General features: G+C 69.1%; 1 protein-coding gene across 5 annotated transcripts in view; it reads left to right on the forward strand.

Moving 5' to 3' along the window:
- CNST (consortin, connexin sorting protein) overlaps positions 1-14,884 on the forward strand; it is a 58,963-nt gene that overhangs the window by 13,029 nt on the left and 31,050 nt on the right. For 4 of the 5 annotated variants that reach the window (XM_033054250.2, XM_033054252.2, XM_033054251.2 and 1 more), the window contains one exon: positions 10,964-11,395. In XM_033054250.2, coding sequence (XP_032910141.1) covers positions 10,964-11,395 — 432 coding nt within the window. Of the gene's footprint in view, positions 1-10,723; positions 10,741-10,963; positions 11,396-14,884 lie in introns of those variants that run through there. The other variant, XM_033054254.2, reaches the window with a different exon arrangement.

Genomic DNA, 14,884 nt, shown 5'->3' on the forward strand with positions numbered 1-14,884 from the left:
TCTCCCCCCAAAACCGGAAGTGCGCCTTATAGTCCGGTGCGCCTTATCTGATCTACAAAGTTGCAACATTTGCCACCCCGGAAGTGAGAGCCCGTCGGCATCGGGGCCGCCCCCGCGCGGGGCGGACCCGCCGGTATCGGGGCCGCCCCCGCGCGGGGCGGACCCGCCGGTATCGGGGCCGCCCCCGCCGGCATCGGGGCCGCCCCCGCGCGGGGCGGACCCGCCGGTATCGGGGCCGCCCCCGCCGGCATCGGGGCCGCCCCCGCGCGGGGCGGACCCGCCGGTATCGGGGCCTCCCCGCCGGCTTCGGGGCCGCCCCCGCGCGGGGCGGACCCGCCGGCTTCGGGGCCGCCCCTGCGCGGGGCGGACCCGCCGGTATCGGGGCCGCCCCCGCCGGCATCGGGGCCGCCCCCGCCGGCATCGGGGCCGCCCCCGCGCGGGGCGGACCCGCCGGTATCGGGGCCTCCCCGCCGGCTTCGGGGCCGCCCCCGCGCGGGGCGGACCCGCCGGTATCGGGGCCTCCCCGCCGGCTTCGGGGCCGCCCCCGCGCGGGGCGGACCCGCCGGTATCGGGGCCGCCCCCGCCGGCATCGGGGCCGCCCCCGCGCGGGGCGGACCCGCCGGCTTCGGGGCCGCCCCCGCGCGGGGCGGACCCGCCGGTATCGGGGCCGCCCCCGCCGGCATCGGGGCCGCCCCCGCGCGGGGCGGACCCGCAGGTATCGGGGCCGCCCCCGCCGGCATCGGGGCCGCCCCCGCGCGGGGCGGACCCGCCGGTATCGGGGCCTCCCCGCCGGCTTCGGGGCCGCCCCCGCGCGGGGCGGACCCGCCGGCTTCGGGGCCGCCCCTGCGCGGGGCGGACCCGCCGGTATCGGGGCCGCCCCCGCCGGCATCGGGGCCGCCCCCGCGCGGGGCGGACCCGCCGGTATCGGGGCCTCCCCGCCGGCTTCGGGGCCGCCCCCGCGCGGGGCGGACCCGCCGGTATCGGGGCCTCCCCGCCGGCTTCGGGGCCGCCCCCGCGCGGGGCGGACCCGCCGGTATCGGGGCCGCCCCCGCCGGCATCGGGCCCGCCCCCGCGCGGGGCGGACCCGCCGGTATCGGGACCGCCCCCGCCGGCATCGGGGCCGCCCCCGCGCGGGGCGGACCCGCCGGTATCGGGGCCTCCCCGCCGGCTTCGGGGCCGCCCCCGCGCGGGGCGGACCCGCCGGTATCGGGTCCTCCCCGCCGGCTTCGGGGCCGCCCCCGCGCGGGGCGGACCCGCCGGTATCGGGGCCGCCCCCGCCGGCATCGGGGCCGCCCCCGCGCGGGGCGGACCCGCCGGCTTCGGGTCCGCCCCCGCGCGGGGCGGACCCGCCGGTATCGGGGCCGCCCCCGCCGGCATCGGGGCCACCCCCGCGCGGGGCGGACCCGCCGGTATCGGGGCCTCCCCGCCGGCTTCGGGGCCGCCCCTGCGCGGGGCGGACCCGCCGGTATCGGGGCCGCCCCCGCCGGCATCGGGGCCGCCCCCGCCGGCATCGGGGCCGCCCCCGCGCGGGGCGGACCCGCCGGTATCGGGGCCGCCCCCGCCGGCATCGGGGCCGCCCCCGCGCGGGGCGGACCCGCCGGTATCGGGGCCGCCCCCGCCGGCATCGGGGCCGCCCCCGCCGGCATCGGGGCCGCCCCCGCGCGGGGCGGACCCGCCGGTATCGGGGCCGCCCCCGCCGGCATCGGGGCCGCCCCCGCGCGGGGCGGACCCGCCGGTATCGGGGCCTCCCCGCCGGCTTCGGGGCCGCCCCCGCGCGGGGCGGACCCGCCGGCTTCGGGGCCGCCCCCGCGCGGGGCGGACCCGCCGGTATCGGGGCCGCCCCCGCCGGCATCGGGGCCGCCCCCCGCGCGGGGCGGACCCGCCGGTATCGGGACCGCCCCCGCCGGCATCGGGGCCGCCCCCGCGCGGGGCGGACCCGCCGGTATCGGGGCCTCCCCGCCGGCTTCGGGGCCGCCCCCGCGCGGGGCGGACCCGCCGGCTTCGGGGCCGCCCCTGCGCGGGGCGGACCCGCCGGTATCGGGGCCGCCCCCGCCGGCATCGGGGCCGCCCCCGCCGGCATCGGGGCCGCCCCCGCGCGGGGCGGACCCGCCGGTATCGGGGCCTCCCCGCCGGCTTCGGGGCCGCCCCCGCGCGGGGCGGACCCGCCGGTATCGGGGCCTCCCCGCCGGCTTCGGGGCCGCCCCCGCGCGGGGCGGACCCGCCGGTATCGGGGCCGCCCCCGCCGGCATCGGGGCCGCCCCCGCGCGGGGCGGACCCGCCGGTATCGGGGCCGCCCCCGCCGGCATCGGGGCCGCCCCCGCGCGGGGCGGACCCGCCGGTATCGGGGCCTCCCCGCCGGCTTCGGGGCCGCCCCCGCGCGGGGCGGACCCGCCGGTATCGGGGCCTCCCCGCCGGCTTCGGGGCCGCCCCCGCGCGGGGCGGACCCGCCGGTATCGGGGCCTCCCCGCCGGCTTCGGGGCCGCCCCCGCGCGGGGCGGACCCGCCGGTATCGGGGCCGCCCCCGCCGGCATCGGGGCCGCCCCCGCGCGGGGCGGACCCGCCGGTATCGGGGCCGCCCCCGCCGGCATCGGGGCCGCCCCCGCGCGGGGCGGACCCGCCGGTATCGGGGCCTCCCCGCCGGCTTCGGGGCCGCCCCCGCGCGGGGCGGACCCGCCGGTATCGGGGCCTCCCCGCCGGCTTCGGGGCCGCCCCCGCGCGGGGCGGACCCGCCGGTATCGGGGCCTCCCCGCCGGCTTCGGGGCCGCCCCCGCGCGGGGCGGACCCGCCGGTATCGGGGCCGCCCCCGCCGGCATCGGGGCCGCCCCCGCGCGGGGCGGACCCGCCGGCTTCGGGGCCGCCCCCGCGCGGGGCGGACCCGCCGGTATCGGGGCCGCCCCCGCCGGCATCGGGGCCGCCCCCGCGCGGGGCGGACCCGCAGGTATCGGGGCCGCCCCCGCCGGCTTCGGGGCCGCCCCCGCGCGGGGCGGACCCGCCGGCTTCGGGGCCGCCCCTGCGCGGGGCGGACCCGCCGGTATCGGGGCCGCCCCCGCCGGCATCGGGGCCGCCCCCGCCGGCATCGGGGCCGCCCCCGCGCGGGGCGGACCCGCCGGTATCGGGGCCTCCCCGCCGGCTTCGGGGCCGCCCCCGCGCGGGGCGGACCCGCCGGTATCGGGGCCTCCCCGCCGGCTTCGGGGCCGCCCCCGCGCGGGGCGGACCCGCCGGTATCGGGGCCGCCCCCGCCGGCATCGGGGCCGCCCCCGCGCGGGGCGGACCCGCCGGTATCGGGGCCGCCCCCGCCGGCATCGGGGCCGCCCCCGCGCGGGGCGGACCCGCCGGTATCGGGGCCTCCCCGCCGGCTTCGGGGCCGCCCCCGCGCGGGGCGGACCCGCCGGTATCGGGGCCTCCCCGCCGGCTTCGGGGCCGCCCCCGCGCGGGGCGGACCCGCCGGTATCGGGGCCTCCCCGCCGGCTTCGGGGCCGCCCCCGCGCGGGGCGGACCCGCCGGTATCGGGGCCGCCCCCGCCGGCATCGGGGCCGCCCCCGCGCGGGGCGGACCCGCCGGTATCGGGGCCGCCCCCGCCGGCATCGGGGCCGCCCCCCGCGCGGGGCGGACCCGCCGGTATCGGGGCCGCCCCCGCCGGCATCGGGGCCGCCCCCGCGCGGGGCGGACCCGCCGGTATCGGGGCCGCCCCCGCCGGCATCGGGGCCGCCCCCGCGCGGGGCGGACCCGCCGGTATCGGGGCCTCCCCGCCGGCTTCGGGGCCGCCCCCCGCGCGGGGCGGACCCGCCGGCTTCGGGGCCGCCCCCGCGCGGGGCGGACCCGCCGGTATCGGGGCCGCCCCCGCCGGCATCGGGGCCGCCCCCGCGCGGGGCGGACCCGCCGGTATCGGGGCCGCCCCCGCCGGCATCGGGGCCGCCCCCGCGCGGGGCGGACCCGCCGGTATCGGGGCCTCCCCGCCGGCTTCGGGGCCGCCCCCGCGCGGGGCGGACCCGCCGGCTTCGGGGCCGCCCCTGCGCGGGGCGGACCCGCCGGTATCGGGGCCGCCCCCGCCGGCATCGGGGCCGCCCCCGCCGGCATCGGGGCCGCCCCCGCGCGGGGCGGACCCGCCGGTATCGGGGCCTCCCCGCCGGCTTCGGGGCCGCCCCCGCGCGGGGCGGACCCGCCGGTATCGGGGCCGCCCCCGCCGGCATCGGGGCCGCCCCCGCGCGGGGCGGACCCGCCGGTATCGGGGCCGCCCCCGCCGGCATCGGGGCCGCCCCCGCGCGGGGCGGACCCGCCGGTATCGGGGCCTCCCCGCCGGCTTCGGGGCCGCCCCCGCGCGGGGCGGACCCGCCGGTATCGGGGCCTCCCCGCCGGCTTCGGGGCCGCCCCCGCGCGGGGCGGACCCGCCGGTATCGGGGCCGCCCCCGCCGGCATCGGGGCCGCCCCCGCGCGGGGCGGACCCGCCGGTATCGGGGCCTCCCCGCCGGCTTCGGGGCCGCCCCCGCGCGGGGCGGACCCGCCGGTATCGGGTCCTCCCCGCCGGCTTCGGGGCCGCCCCCGCGCGGGGCGGACCCGCCGGTATCGGGGCCGCCCCCGCCGGCATCGGGGCCGCCCCCGCGCGGGGCGGACCCGCCGGCTTCGGGGCCGCCCCCGCGCGGGGCGGACCCGCCGGTATCGGGGCCGCCCCCGCCGGCATCGGGGCCACCCCCGCGCGGGGCGGACCCGCCGGTATCGGGGCCTCCCCGCCGGCTTCGGGGCCGCCCCTGCGCGGGGCGGACCCGCCGGTATCGGGGCCGCCCCCGCCGGCATCGGGGCCGCCCCCGCCGGCATCGGGGCCGCCCCCGCGCGGGGCGGACCCGCCGGTATCGGGGCCGCCCCCGCCGGCATCGGGGCCGCCCCCGCGCGGGGCGGACCCGCCGGTATCGGGGCCGCCCCCGCCGGCATCGGGGCCGCCCCCGCCGGCATCGGGGCCGCCCCCGCGCGGGGCGGACCCGCCGGTATCGGGGCCGCCCCCGCCGGCATCGGGGCCGCCCCCGCGCGGGGCGGACCCGCCGGTATCGGGGCCTCCCCGCCGGCTTCGGGGCCGCCCCCGCGCGGGGCGGACCCGCCGGCTTCGGGGCCGCCCCCGCGCGGGGCGGACCCGCCGGTATCGGGGCCGCCCCCGCCGGCATCGGGGCCGCCCCCGCGCGGGGCGGACCCGCCGGTATCGGGACCGCCCCCGCCGGCATCGGGGCCGCCCCCGCGCGGGGCGGACCCGCCGGTATCGGGGCCTCCCCGCCGGCTTCGGGGCCGCCCCCGCGCGGGGCGGACCCGCCGGCTTCGGGGCCGCCCCTGCGCGGGGCGGACCCGCCGGTATCGGGGCCGCCCCCGCCGGCATCGGGGCCGCCCCCGCCGGCATCGGGGCCGCCCCCCGCGCGGGGCGGACCCGCCGGTATCGGGGCCTCCCCGCCGGCATCGGGGCCGCCCCCGCCGGCATCGGGGCCGCCCCCGCGCGGGGCGGACCCGCCGGTATCGGGGCCGCCCCCGCCGGCATCGGGGCCGCCCCCGCGCGGGGCGGACCCGCCGGTATCGGGGCCGCCCCCGCCGGCATCGGGGCCGCCCCCGCGCGGGGCGGACCCGCCGGTATCGGGGCCGCCCCCGCCGGCATCGGGGCCGCCCCCGCGCGGGGCGGACCCGCCGGTATCGGGGCCGCCCCCGCCGGCATCGGGGCCGCCCCCGCGCGGGGCGGACCCGCCGGTATCGGGGCCGCCCCCGCCGGCATCGGGGCCGCCCCCGCCGGCATCGGGGCCGCCCCCGCGCGGGGCGGACCCGCCGGTATCGGGGCCTCCCCGCCGGCTTCGGGGCCGCCCCCGCGCGGGGCGGACCCGCCGGCATCGGGGCCTCCCCGCCGGCTTCGGGGCCGCCCCCGCGCGGGGCGGACCCGCCGGTATCGGGGCCGCCCCCGCCGGCATCGGGGCCGCCCCCGCGCGGGGCGGACCCGCCGGTATCGGGGCCGCCCCCGCCGGCATCGGGGCCGCCCCCGCGCGGGGCGGACCCGCCGGTATCGGGGCCGCCCCCGCCGGCATCGGGGCCGCCCCCGCGCGGGGCGGACCCGCCGGTATCGGGGCCGCCCCCGCCGGCATCGGGGCCGCCCCCGCGCGGGGCGGACCCGCCGGTATCGGGGCCGCCCCCGCCGGCATCGGGGCCGCCCCCGCGCGGGGCGGACCCGCCGGTATCGGGGCCTCCCCGCCGGCTTCGGGGCCGCCCCCGCGCGGGGCGGACCCGCCGGCTTCGGGGCCGCCCCCCGCGCGGGGCGGACCCGCCGGTATCGGGGCCGCCCCCGCCGGCATCGGGGCCGCCCCCGCGCGGGGCGGACCCGCCGGTATCGGGGCCGCCCCCGCCGGCATCGGGGCCGCCCCCGCGCGGGGCGGACCCGCCGGTATCGGGGCCTCCCCGCCGGCTTCGGGGCCGCCCCCGCGCGGGGCGGACCCGCCGGTATCGGGGCCGCCCCCGCCGGCATCGGGGCCGCCCCCGCGCGGGGCGGACCCGCCGGTATCGGGGCCGCCCCCGCCGGCATCGGGGCCGCCCCCGCGCGGGGCGGACCCGCCGGTATCGGGGCCTCCCCGCCGGCTTCGGGGCCGCCCCCCGCGCGGGGCGGACCCGCCGGTATCGGGGCCGCCCCCGCCGGCATCGGGGCCGCCCCCGCGCGGGGCGGACCCGCCGGTATCGGGGCCTCCCCGCCGGCTTCGGGGCCGCCCCCGCGCGGGGCGGACCCGCCGGCATCGGGGCCGCCCCTGCGCGGGGCGGACCCGCCGGTATCGGGGCCGCCCCCGCCGGCATCGGGGCCGCCCCCGCCGGCATCGGGGCCGCCCCCGCGCGGGGCGGACCCGCCGGTATCGGGGCCTCCCCGCCGGCTTCGGGGCCGCCCCCGCGCGGGGCGGACCCGCCGGTATCGGGGCCGCCCCCGCCGGCATCGGGGCCGCCCCCGCGCGGGGCGGACCCGCCGGTATCGGGGCCGCCCCCGCCGGCATCGGGGCCGCCCCCGCGCGGGGCGGACCCGCCGGTATCGGGGCCGCCCCCGCCGGCATCGGGGCCGCCCCCGCGCGGGGCGGACCCGCCGGTATCGGGGCCGCCCCCCGCCGGCATCGGGGCCGCCCCCGCGCGGGGCGGACCCGCCGGTATCGGGGCCGCCCCCGCCGGCATCGGGGCCGCCCCCGCGCGGGGCGGACCCGCCGGTATCGGGGCCGCCCCCGCCGGCATCGGGGCCGCCCCCGCGCGGGGCGGACCCGCCGGTATCGGGGCCGCCCCCCGCCGGCATCGGGGCCGCCCCCGCGCGGGGCGGACCCGCCGGTATCGGGGCCGCCCCCGCCGGCATCGGGGCCGCCCCCGCCGGCATCGGGGCCGCCCCCGCGCGGGGCGGACCCGCCGGCATCGGGGCCTCCCCGCCGGCTTCGGGGCCGCCCCCGCGCGGGGCGGACCCGCCGGTATCGGGGCCGCCCCCGCCGGCATCGGGGCCGCCCCCGCGCGGGGCGGACCCGCCGGTATCGGGGCCGCCCCCGCCGGCATCGGGGCCGCCCCCGCGCGGGGCGGACCCGCCGGTATCGGGGCCGCCCCCGCCGGCATCGGGGCCGCCCCCGCGCGGGGCGGACCCGCCGGTATCGGGGCCGCCCCCGCCGGCATCGGGGCCGCCCCCGCGCGGGGCGGACCCGCCGGTATCGGGGCCGCCCCCGCCGGCATCGGGGCCGCCCCCGCGCGGGGCGGACCCGCCGGTATCGGGGCCTCCCCGCCGGCTTCGGGGCCGCCCCCGCGCGGGGCGGACCCGCCGGCTTCGGGGCCGCCCCCGCGCGGGGCGGACCCGCCGGTATCGGGGCCGCCCCCGCCGGCATCGGGGCCGCCCCCGCGCGGGGCGGACCCGCCGGTATCGGGGCCGCCCCCGCCGGCATCGGGGCCGCCCCCGCGCGGGGCGGACCCGCCGGTATCGGGGCCTCCCCGCCGGCTTCGGGGCCGCCCCCGCGCGGGGCGGACCCGCCGGTATCGGGGCCGCCCCCGCCGGCATCGGGGCCGCCCCCGCGCGGGGCGGACCCGCCGGTATCGGGGCCGCCCCCGCCGGCATCGGGGCCGCCCCCGCGCGGGGCGGACCCGCCGGTATCGGGGCCTCCCCGCCGGCTTCGGGGCCGCCCCCGCGCGGGGCGGACCCGCCGGCTTCGGGGCCGCCCCCGCGCGGGGCGGACCCGCCGGTATCGGGGCCGCCCCCGCCGGCATCGGGGCCGCCCCCGCGCGGGGCGGACCCGCCGGTATCGGGGCCGCCCCCGCCGGCATCGGGGCCGCCCCCGCGCGGGGCGGACCCGCCGGTATCGGGGCCTCCCCGCCGGCTTCGGGGCCGCCCCCGCGCGGGGCGGACCCGCCGGCTTCGGGGCCGCCCCTGCGCGGGGCGGACCCGCCGGTATCGGGGCCGCCCCCGCCGGCATCGGGGCCGCCCCCGCCGGCATCGGGGCCGCCCCCGCGCGGGGCGGACCCGCCGGTATCGGGGCCTCCCCGCCGGCTTCGGGGCCGCCCCCGCGCGGGGCGGACCCGCCGGTATCGGGGCCTCCCCGCCGGCTTCGGGGCCGCCCCCGCGCGGGGCGGACCCGCCGATATCGGGGCCTCCCCGCCGGCTTCGGGGCCGCCCCCGCGCGGGGCCGGCCCGCCGACATTGGGACGGCTCCCTTGCGGGGGGTGTTAAAGCCGCAGGAATCGGATCGGCTGCTGCGCGGGGGGGGCGAAAGCCGCAGGGATCGGATCGGCTGCTGCGCGGGCGGGGCGAAAGCCCCCGGAAACACGGCGGTCGCCGCGCGGGTGGGGCGAAAGCCCCCGGAATCACGGCGGCCGCCGCGCGGGGGGGGCGAAAGCCCCCGGAATCACGGCGGCCGCCGCGCGGGGGGGGGGCGAAAGCCCCCGGAATCACGGCGGCCGCCGCGCGGGCGGGGCGAAAGCCCCCGGAATCACGGCGGCCGCCGCGCGGGGGGGGCGAAAGCCCCCGGAAACACGGCGGCCGCCGCGCGGGTGGGGCGAAAGCCCCCGGAATCACGGCGGCCGCTGCGCGGGGGGGGCGAAAGCCCCCGGAATCACGGCGGCCGCCGCGCGGGGGGGGCGAAAGCCCCCGGAATCACGGCGGTCGCCGCGCGGGCGGGGCGAAAGCCCCCGGAATCACGGCGGCCGCCGCGCGGGGGGGGCGAAAGCCCCCGGAATCACGGCGGTCGCCGCGCGGGCGGGGCGAAAGCCCCCGGAATCACGGCGGCCGCCGCGCGGGCGGGGCGAAAGCCCCCGGAATCACGGCGGCCGCTGCGCGGGGGGGGCGAAAGCCCCCGGAAACACGGCGGCCGCCGCGCGGGGGGGGGTGAAAGCCCCCGGAATCACGGCGGTCGCCGCGCGGGTGGGGCGAAAACCCCCAGAAGCACGGCGGCCGCTGCGCGGGGGGGGCGAAAGCCCCCGGAATCACGGCGGCCGCCGCGCGGGGGGGGCGAAAACCCCCAGAAGCACGGCGGCCCCCATGCGGAGAGGGGGAAAACCGCCAGAATCGGAGCGGCTGCCACGCGGGGAGGGGGCAAGCAGCTGGAATCGGGGCAGCGGCGGCACGGGGCAAGCCTGCCGGCATTGGGTCACCCGGAGCGCCAGGGAACTCCCGGAACAGCGGGGCCCTGGGGATGCTGCACGGAGCGGCGGTGGGCATAGCCCGGCCCTGCCGGGTACAGGCAGGCCCGGGAGCCAATGGCTGCCGGATTGAGGCGGGGCCTCGGCCAGCAAGCGTGCGGGAGGAGCTGGGGGCGGAGCCTCGCTGCAAAAAAAAACCCGGTGCGCCTTATAGACCGGTGCGCCTTATCTGATCTACAAAGTTGCAAAATGTGCCGGCTCCCGGGGGGTGCGCCTTATAGTCCGGTGCGCCTTATGGTCGTGAAATTACTGTACCTTGCATATTTAGCAAGTGTGCGTTTCATTTACTCAACTTGTGTATACTAAGTGTTAAGAAAGCCTGGTGAAAACAGGTATCCTAAAATGTATTTTCATTTAAAGGAAAGTATAGGAAGCTGCTGTAGGTGGCTTAACCTAAGCTCCTCTATAATGCAAGAGTGCTTGGTGATTCTTAGCTTCATTATTTAAAACGTGAGCTAAATCTAGTGAGATATACATAATGGAGCTGTATTTCAGGTGTATTTCAGGTTGCTAAATTAGACAGCAGTATTGCTGTGCTTCTAAAGGCTAAAGATAGGAAGTGATACAGCAATGGTCCTGTAACATGTAGATCTTCTCATAAGATACTGGTTTTTTTTTTTCCTTTGAATGTGTCTAATTGCAGCATTGATTGGAGTTGCATCTTCACAAAAAGGGAAAATTGACTCCTGCTGAGAGTAGGTGGGAGTTTTGGTTTTTTATCAACAAACCATCTGCTTCTGTGTATACTGAAGACATGTTGAATGTTTTATTGAAAATAATGTGGCAATTGAGGCCGTAAACAGGTTCTACTTCCATCTAATTCTGATAACACAGTTAATCTATCTACAAGTTTGATCTGGTACCATCACTGACAGAATTAAAAGTTGTTCTACTTTTATTCCCCCATGGTTTATTTTTATTTCAGGCAAACTATGATCTTATGGGACAAGAATGCTTTTGTTTTAGCCATGGATTTAAAGGGGAGGGGGTGGGACATGAGGTGGCTTCTGTTTATCTTTTTGTTTTTCTCATTACTTCAGCTGTAACAACAACAGCACTGCTGGTAAGATCAGCTGTGCTTTTGCTCAGGTAAGTGGAACAATTGTAATTGGTTAAAAATATAACGTTATAGTTTCTTTGACTGTAAATATCCCCCATGTTAAGACTTTAAATGGGTCAGTGAGTGAAAGAAATTTGTCTTACTTTTAAGCTGTATCACTTGGCTAATGTGGATCTTTATTGGTTGGCACTGGCCGACATTATTTATTATAATATACATATTATAAATTCTTCATTCCATTTTATATTTTAGGTCTAAAAATATCTGGAGGAAGGTTAGGTTCAACAAGTAACGCTCTAATGGATGACAGAGACTTTCCACCAAATGATCTGCAAATAGACTCAAAGGACAGTCTTCCTGCTAACTATAGGGTAGAAAGTTTGGCATCTCATTTGATTCCTTCAGCTGATGAAAACGAAAATCAACTTGACACTGATGGGAATGAAGTTCTGACCAGTAGCAGCATTGCTATGGGACGACAGGATAAAGGTGAACAGGATAATATCAATAATAATGAGAATATGGACAGTGGAGACTGGATCCCAAGCTGTAAGGAAAGTGAGACTGAGAGATCTGTAAATGTCCATATGGAGCCTCAGCTGGAAGAAAAGCCTGTTACTGAAAAACAGTCAGGTGGAAAAAGAAGTCCAAGAAGCAAAAGAGGCTCTAGTAAAAAATCTAAAGGTACTTAATTTAATTTTTTTTTGTTCTGTTTACTTCAGAAGTAGCACTGTAGTTTAAATCTATGAGCTAATAAGAAATATATTTTTGTTGTACTAATTATTTTTAGCATTTCACTAAAGGTTTGGTGATTTTTGGTTTGTTTTACTTTTTTTTTTTTTCGCAGAACTGCTATTACTCTTCAATCAGATTCCACTCTACCTGTTTTCACCTTCTGTATTTAAACAGTGGCTATGTAGCAAATGTAACACATCAAGTAAACAGGAGTGCAGGGAGGTACAGTGTCAGTATGGAAACTGGGCTGGCATCCAAATCAAAATAGATAGAAATTCTGGCATTGTGGTTTTGCTCATTTGAACATCATGGTCGAGTGCAAGATTTTGGTGTCTTGATCTCATCAAGATTTGAAATCTTGTTATGAGTACCAAATAGCTTAATGTTGCCTTGCTGTTGTAAAGTTTACTTATATTTTTCAAAGCTTACCAGATAGGCCTAGGTTGTGTGCTTTGGGTAACAAACTGTTAAAAAATGTTTTCCTACCAATTTTTGATGTTACTTTTTCTTTAGGTATTTTGGATGTGAACTGGATAAGGAAAATGTAATGTTTAGTGCATGTTCTTATTTGCAGTCCTTCTTCCCTTTTTGAGGGAGTAGAATTTAGTGTAACATAATGTGTTATATTAGGTTTTTGCCATACATCCTAAAGCTTATGTGTCATAGTGCTGTATATATTAATTAAAATCAATGTTTCGTGCATAGGTTTCTTTGAAAGAACAGCTGATTCATGTGTGCTTTTTACCATGCATTTTAAACTAAATAATTTTAATATACAATTTTCCTCATCAATGGCAAGTCTTCTGTGACCCAATCAGAAAACTGATTATTATATTAAGTGATTATAGAATAAGTAAACACAGGAAAGGAAGGAAACCTTGCATTCAATATCTTGTACAAATAGGCAAAATCTAAAAAGGAAAATTATATTTTCTAGTAGAGATAAGAACATTCTGGAATCTGTCACTACAGGGAGAATGATTTCTCAGTAACTTTCTTCAGCACTTAATAAGTAGATATATTTCCTCCGTAAATTTAAGTTTTAATACCACAATAAAATAATTAAAATGAGATTAGCTGAAGTATTTGAGAACCAGATGGGAATGACAAAAAACAAGCTGATGCAAAGTTATACATGTGTGTTGACATAGGTATCTGAAGCACAGTAAGAGGAGGAAGAGGAAAAAACTCACCTAAACACTGGAAGTTAAACTTGACTCATATTCTTTCTCCATTAGTTTGTGTTCTCGTTGAATGAGCTGATGCAGAAGTACCATAAAATGACCTGTCCAAAGTAGATTGAAGTTTTAGGACAAAAAGTAGAATCCTAAAAATACAGAAAATTTCATGGAAAAACCTGGTAATGTAGAAAACCACACAAGAGAACATCTTGTCTGCAAAACTCTTTAGAGTGTTGTTGAATTCTTATGAAAAAACTCTTGTTACTTTATTAGTAAAAGAACCTTGATTGTTACAGAGGAAGATCAAAATATAAAATTACATTATATGTCCCAATGTTTATGGGCTGATATAAATTTAGTAATTTTTTTTCAATACTCTCATGTGATGTTTCTTCTATTTTCACAAAATGCAGTTGACTGTGTCACAATTTCTTGATGTTGCAAATGTCATTATTTTAGTGGCAATCTTGCATTTAATTTCCAGAACCAGCTATTTTAAATGATTCCTGAATATCTCACTACACCCTTTACATAAAGGTCCAAACAAGCTTTCTTTTCTTCATACCAACTCTGAGTTAAAGGAGAGAATAATCCAACTAGAGCAGAAGATTCCTGAGTAGGTGACAGCAGAGCACCACACAAGCAAGCTGGAATATCAAACTAAATAATTGCATGGCATGTATTGTTATGATTTTTATTTAAAAATATTTTAAACTGTTGAGAAATCATGGATGACTTATTTTGACTCATAATAAGGAAGAGATTTATGAATCTTTTTCCCTATAGGCACACCTGTTAGGATTGCTGTTAAATCTTGCCATTCTCTTAGAAGAGGTGATATTTGACTTAGAAGGAACATTGTTCGTATTCCTTTTCTTGCTAGTGACTAAAGCACTTTATGTGAGATATGGAAAATTGCATTTTAGTCATTTTTGTTTACTTGTGACTTGCTCAGCAGAATCATTAGAGAAGTCAATCTTTTGCTCTTAACATGTTTTTACTTTAGAAGAGAGAGCAAGTACTCGCACTTGCAATGTGTTCGAAACCCTCTAAATAGTTGTTTGTGAAGAATAAACAGTTATAAGTTGGATTATTTTCTGTCTGTATATGCTTGAGATGTGTTGAAGCTAAAATTATCCTAGCTTCTCCTATCAGTAGACTGGAAAGCAAGATTAACTTTCACTGTATCTGGTTGACGATCCTTCTGATTCAATATTCTTCCCCTGACAGGGGCCAACAGGGGATTTGTAGGTGAGAGTACAAGGACAAGGCGAACACAAAGTGATTCTTTGGCATGTTTTTGCTCCCTATCTGCAGTAATCTCAGGACTTCCCCAAGGGGAAATTGATAGACTGTAATACTTTAGAGTGAAATTGTCGCCTGACTTTTTTTTTGCATCCATTTCAATGTCCCACAGTAAGGATTCCAGGATTTAATAGATTTATTATTTGAAGAAGCACCTCCTTTTTAGCTCCCTTGTTGCTGTAGGAGATTGAGAGTGGATTGACAAGTCTATAGCTTCTAGATCCCAATTTTTTCTCACATTCTTTTTGTATACTCATCATAGTTTTGAATGATTATTGATTATATTTGGTTAGGGAGGACTGCTGACCAAAGAATTGATGTACATTTTAACTGAAGAATTTAAACTTTGGTGATTATTCATCACCTTGTAAAGAGTTGTACTAACTTTAGTGTGGTAGAGATAGTGATTCATGAAGTTTAATGTGTTTCGATATATTTTTGTAAATATGGACTTCGAATTATCCATGTTCTCTGAAAATAGGTTTATCTTTTTTCAAAAGGTCAGTTTTGGCATATTGTAAAATCATTATATGATTCCTTAACACAGTATAGCATGGTAACCTGCACTCAATCTTTTTTCCCCAAGTTAAAATCTGCAATATATGCTTTTTCTGTAAATTATTCCACTTATTTCTTAAAGCAGATTGAAGGTGGAAGAAGGAAGAAAATGTTTGGGATGGAATTGGTATTGAAGCAAATAAAATATAAGGATATAAGATAGTCAAAAGATAGGATTCTGTGCCAAACTCAACAAGATTCTTGGCTTGCTCAGTTAAAGTTATATCTTTACCACCAACACTTTTGTCTCAAAATCTCTTCTCTTAAAAATGACTAGTTTTTAAATACTTGCTGGTCTTTTTTCTTTTTTCCTCAATAACTCTTGAATGAATCAGTCTGAAACAGCTTTCTGTATCGGGCACCAAAGAATGTTTAAAAAAAGAGATGGCCATAT

This window comes from Catharus ustulatus, chromosome 3 (assembly GCF_009819885.2).
Source record: "Catharus ustulatus isolate bCatUst1 chromosome 3, bCatUst1.pri.v2, whole genome shotgun sequence".
Taxonomy (NCBI): Eukaryota; Metazoa; Chordata; class Aves; order Passeriformes; family Turdidae; genus Catharus; species Catharus ustulatus.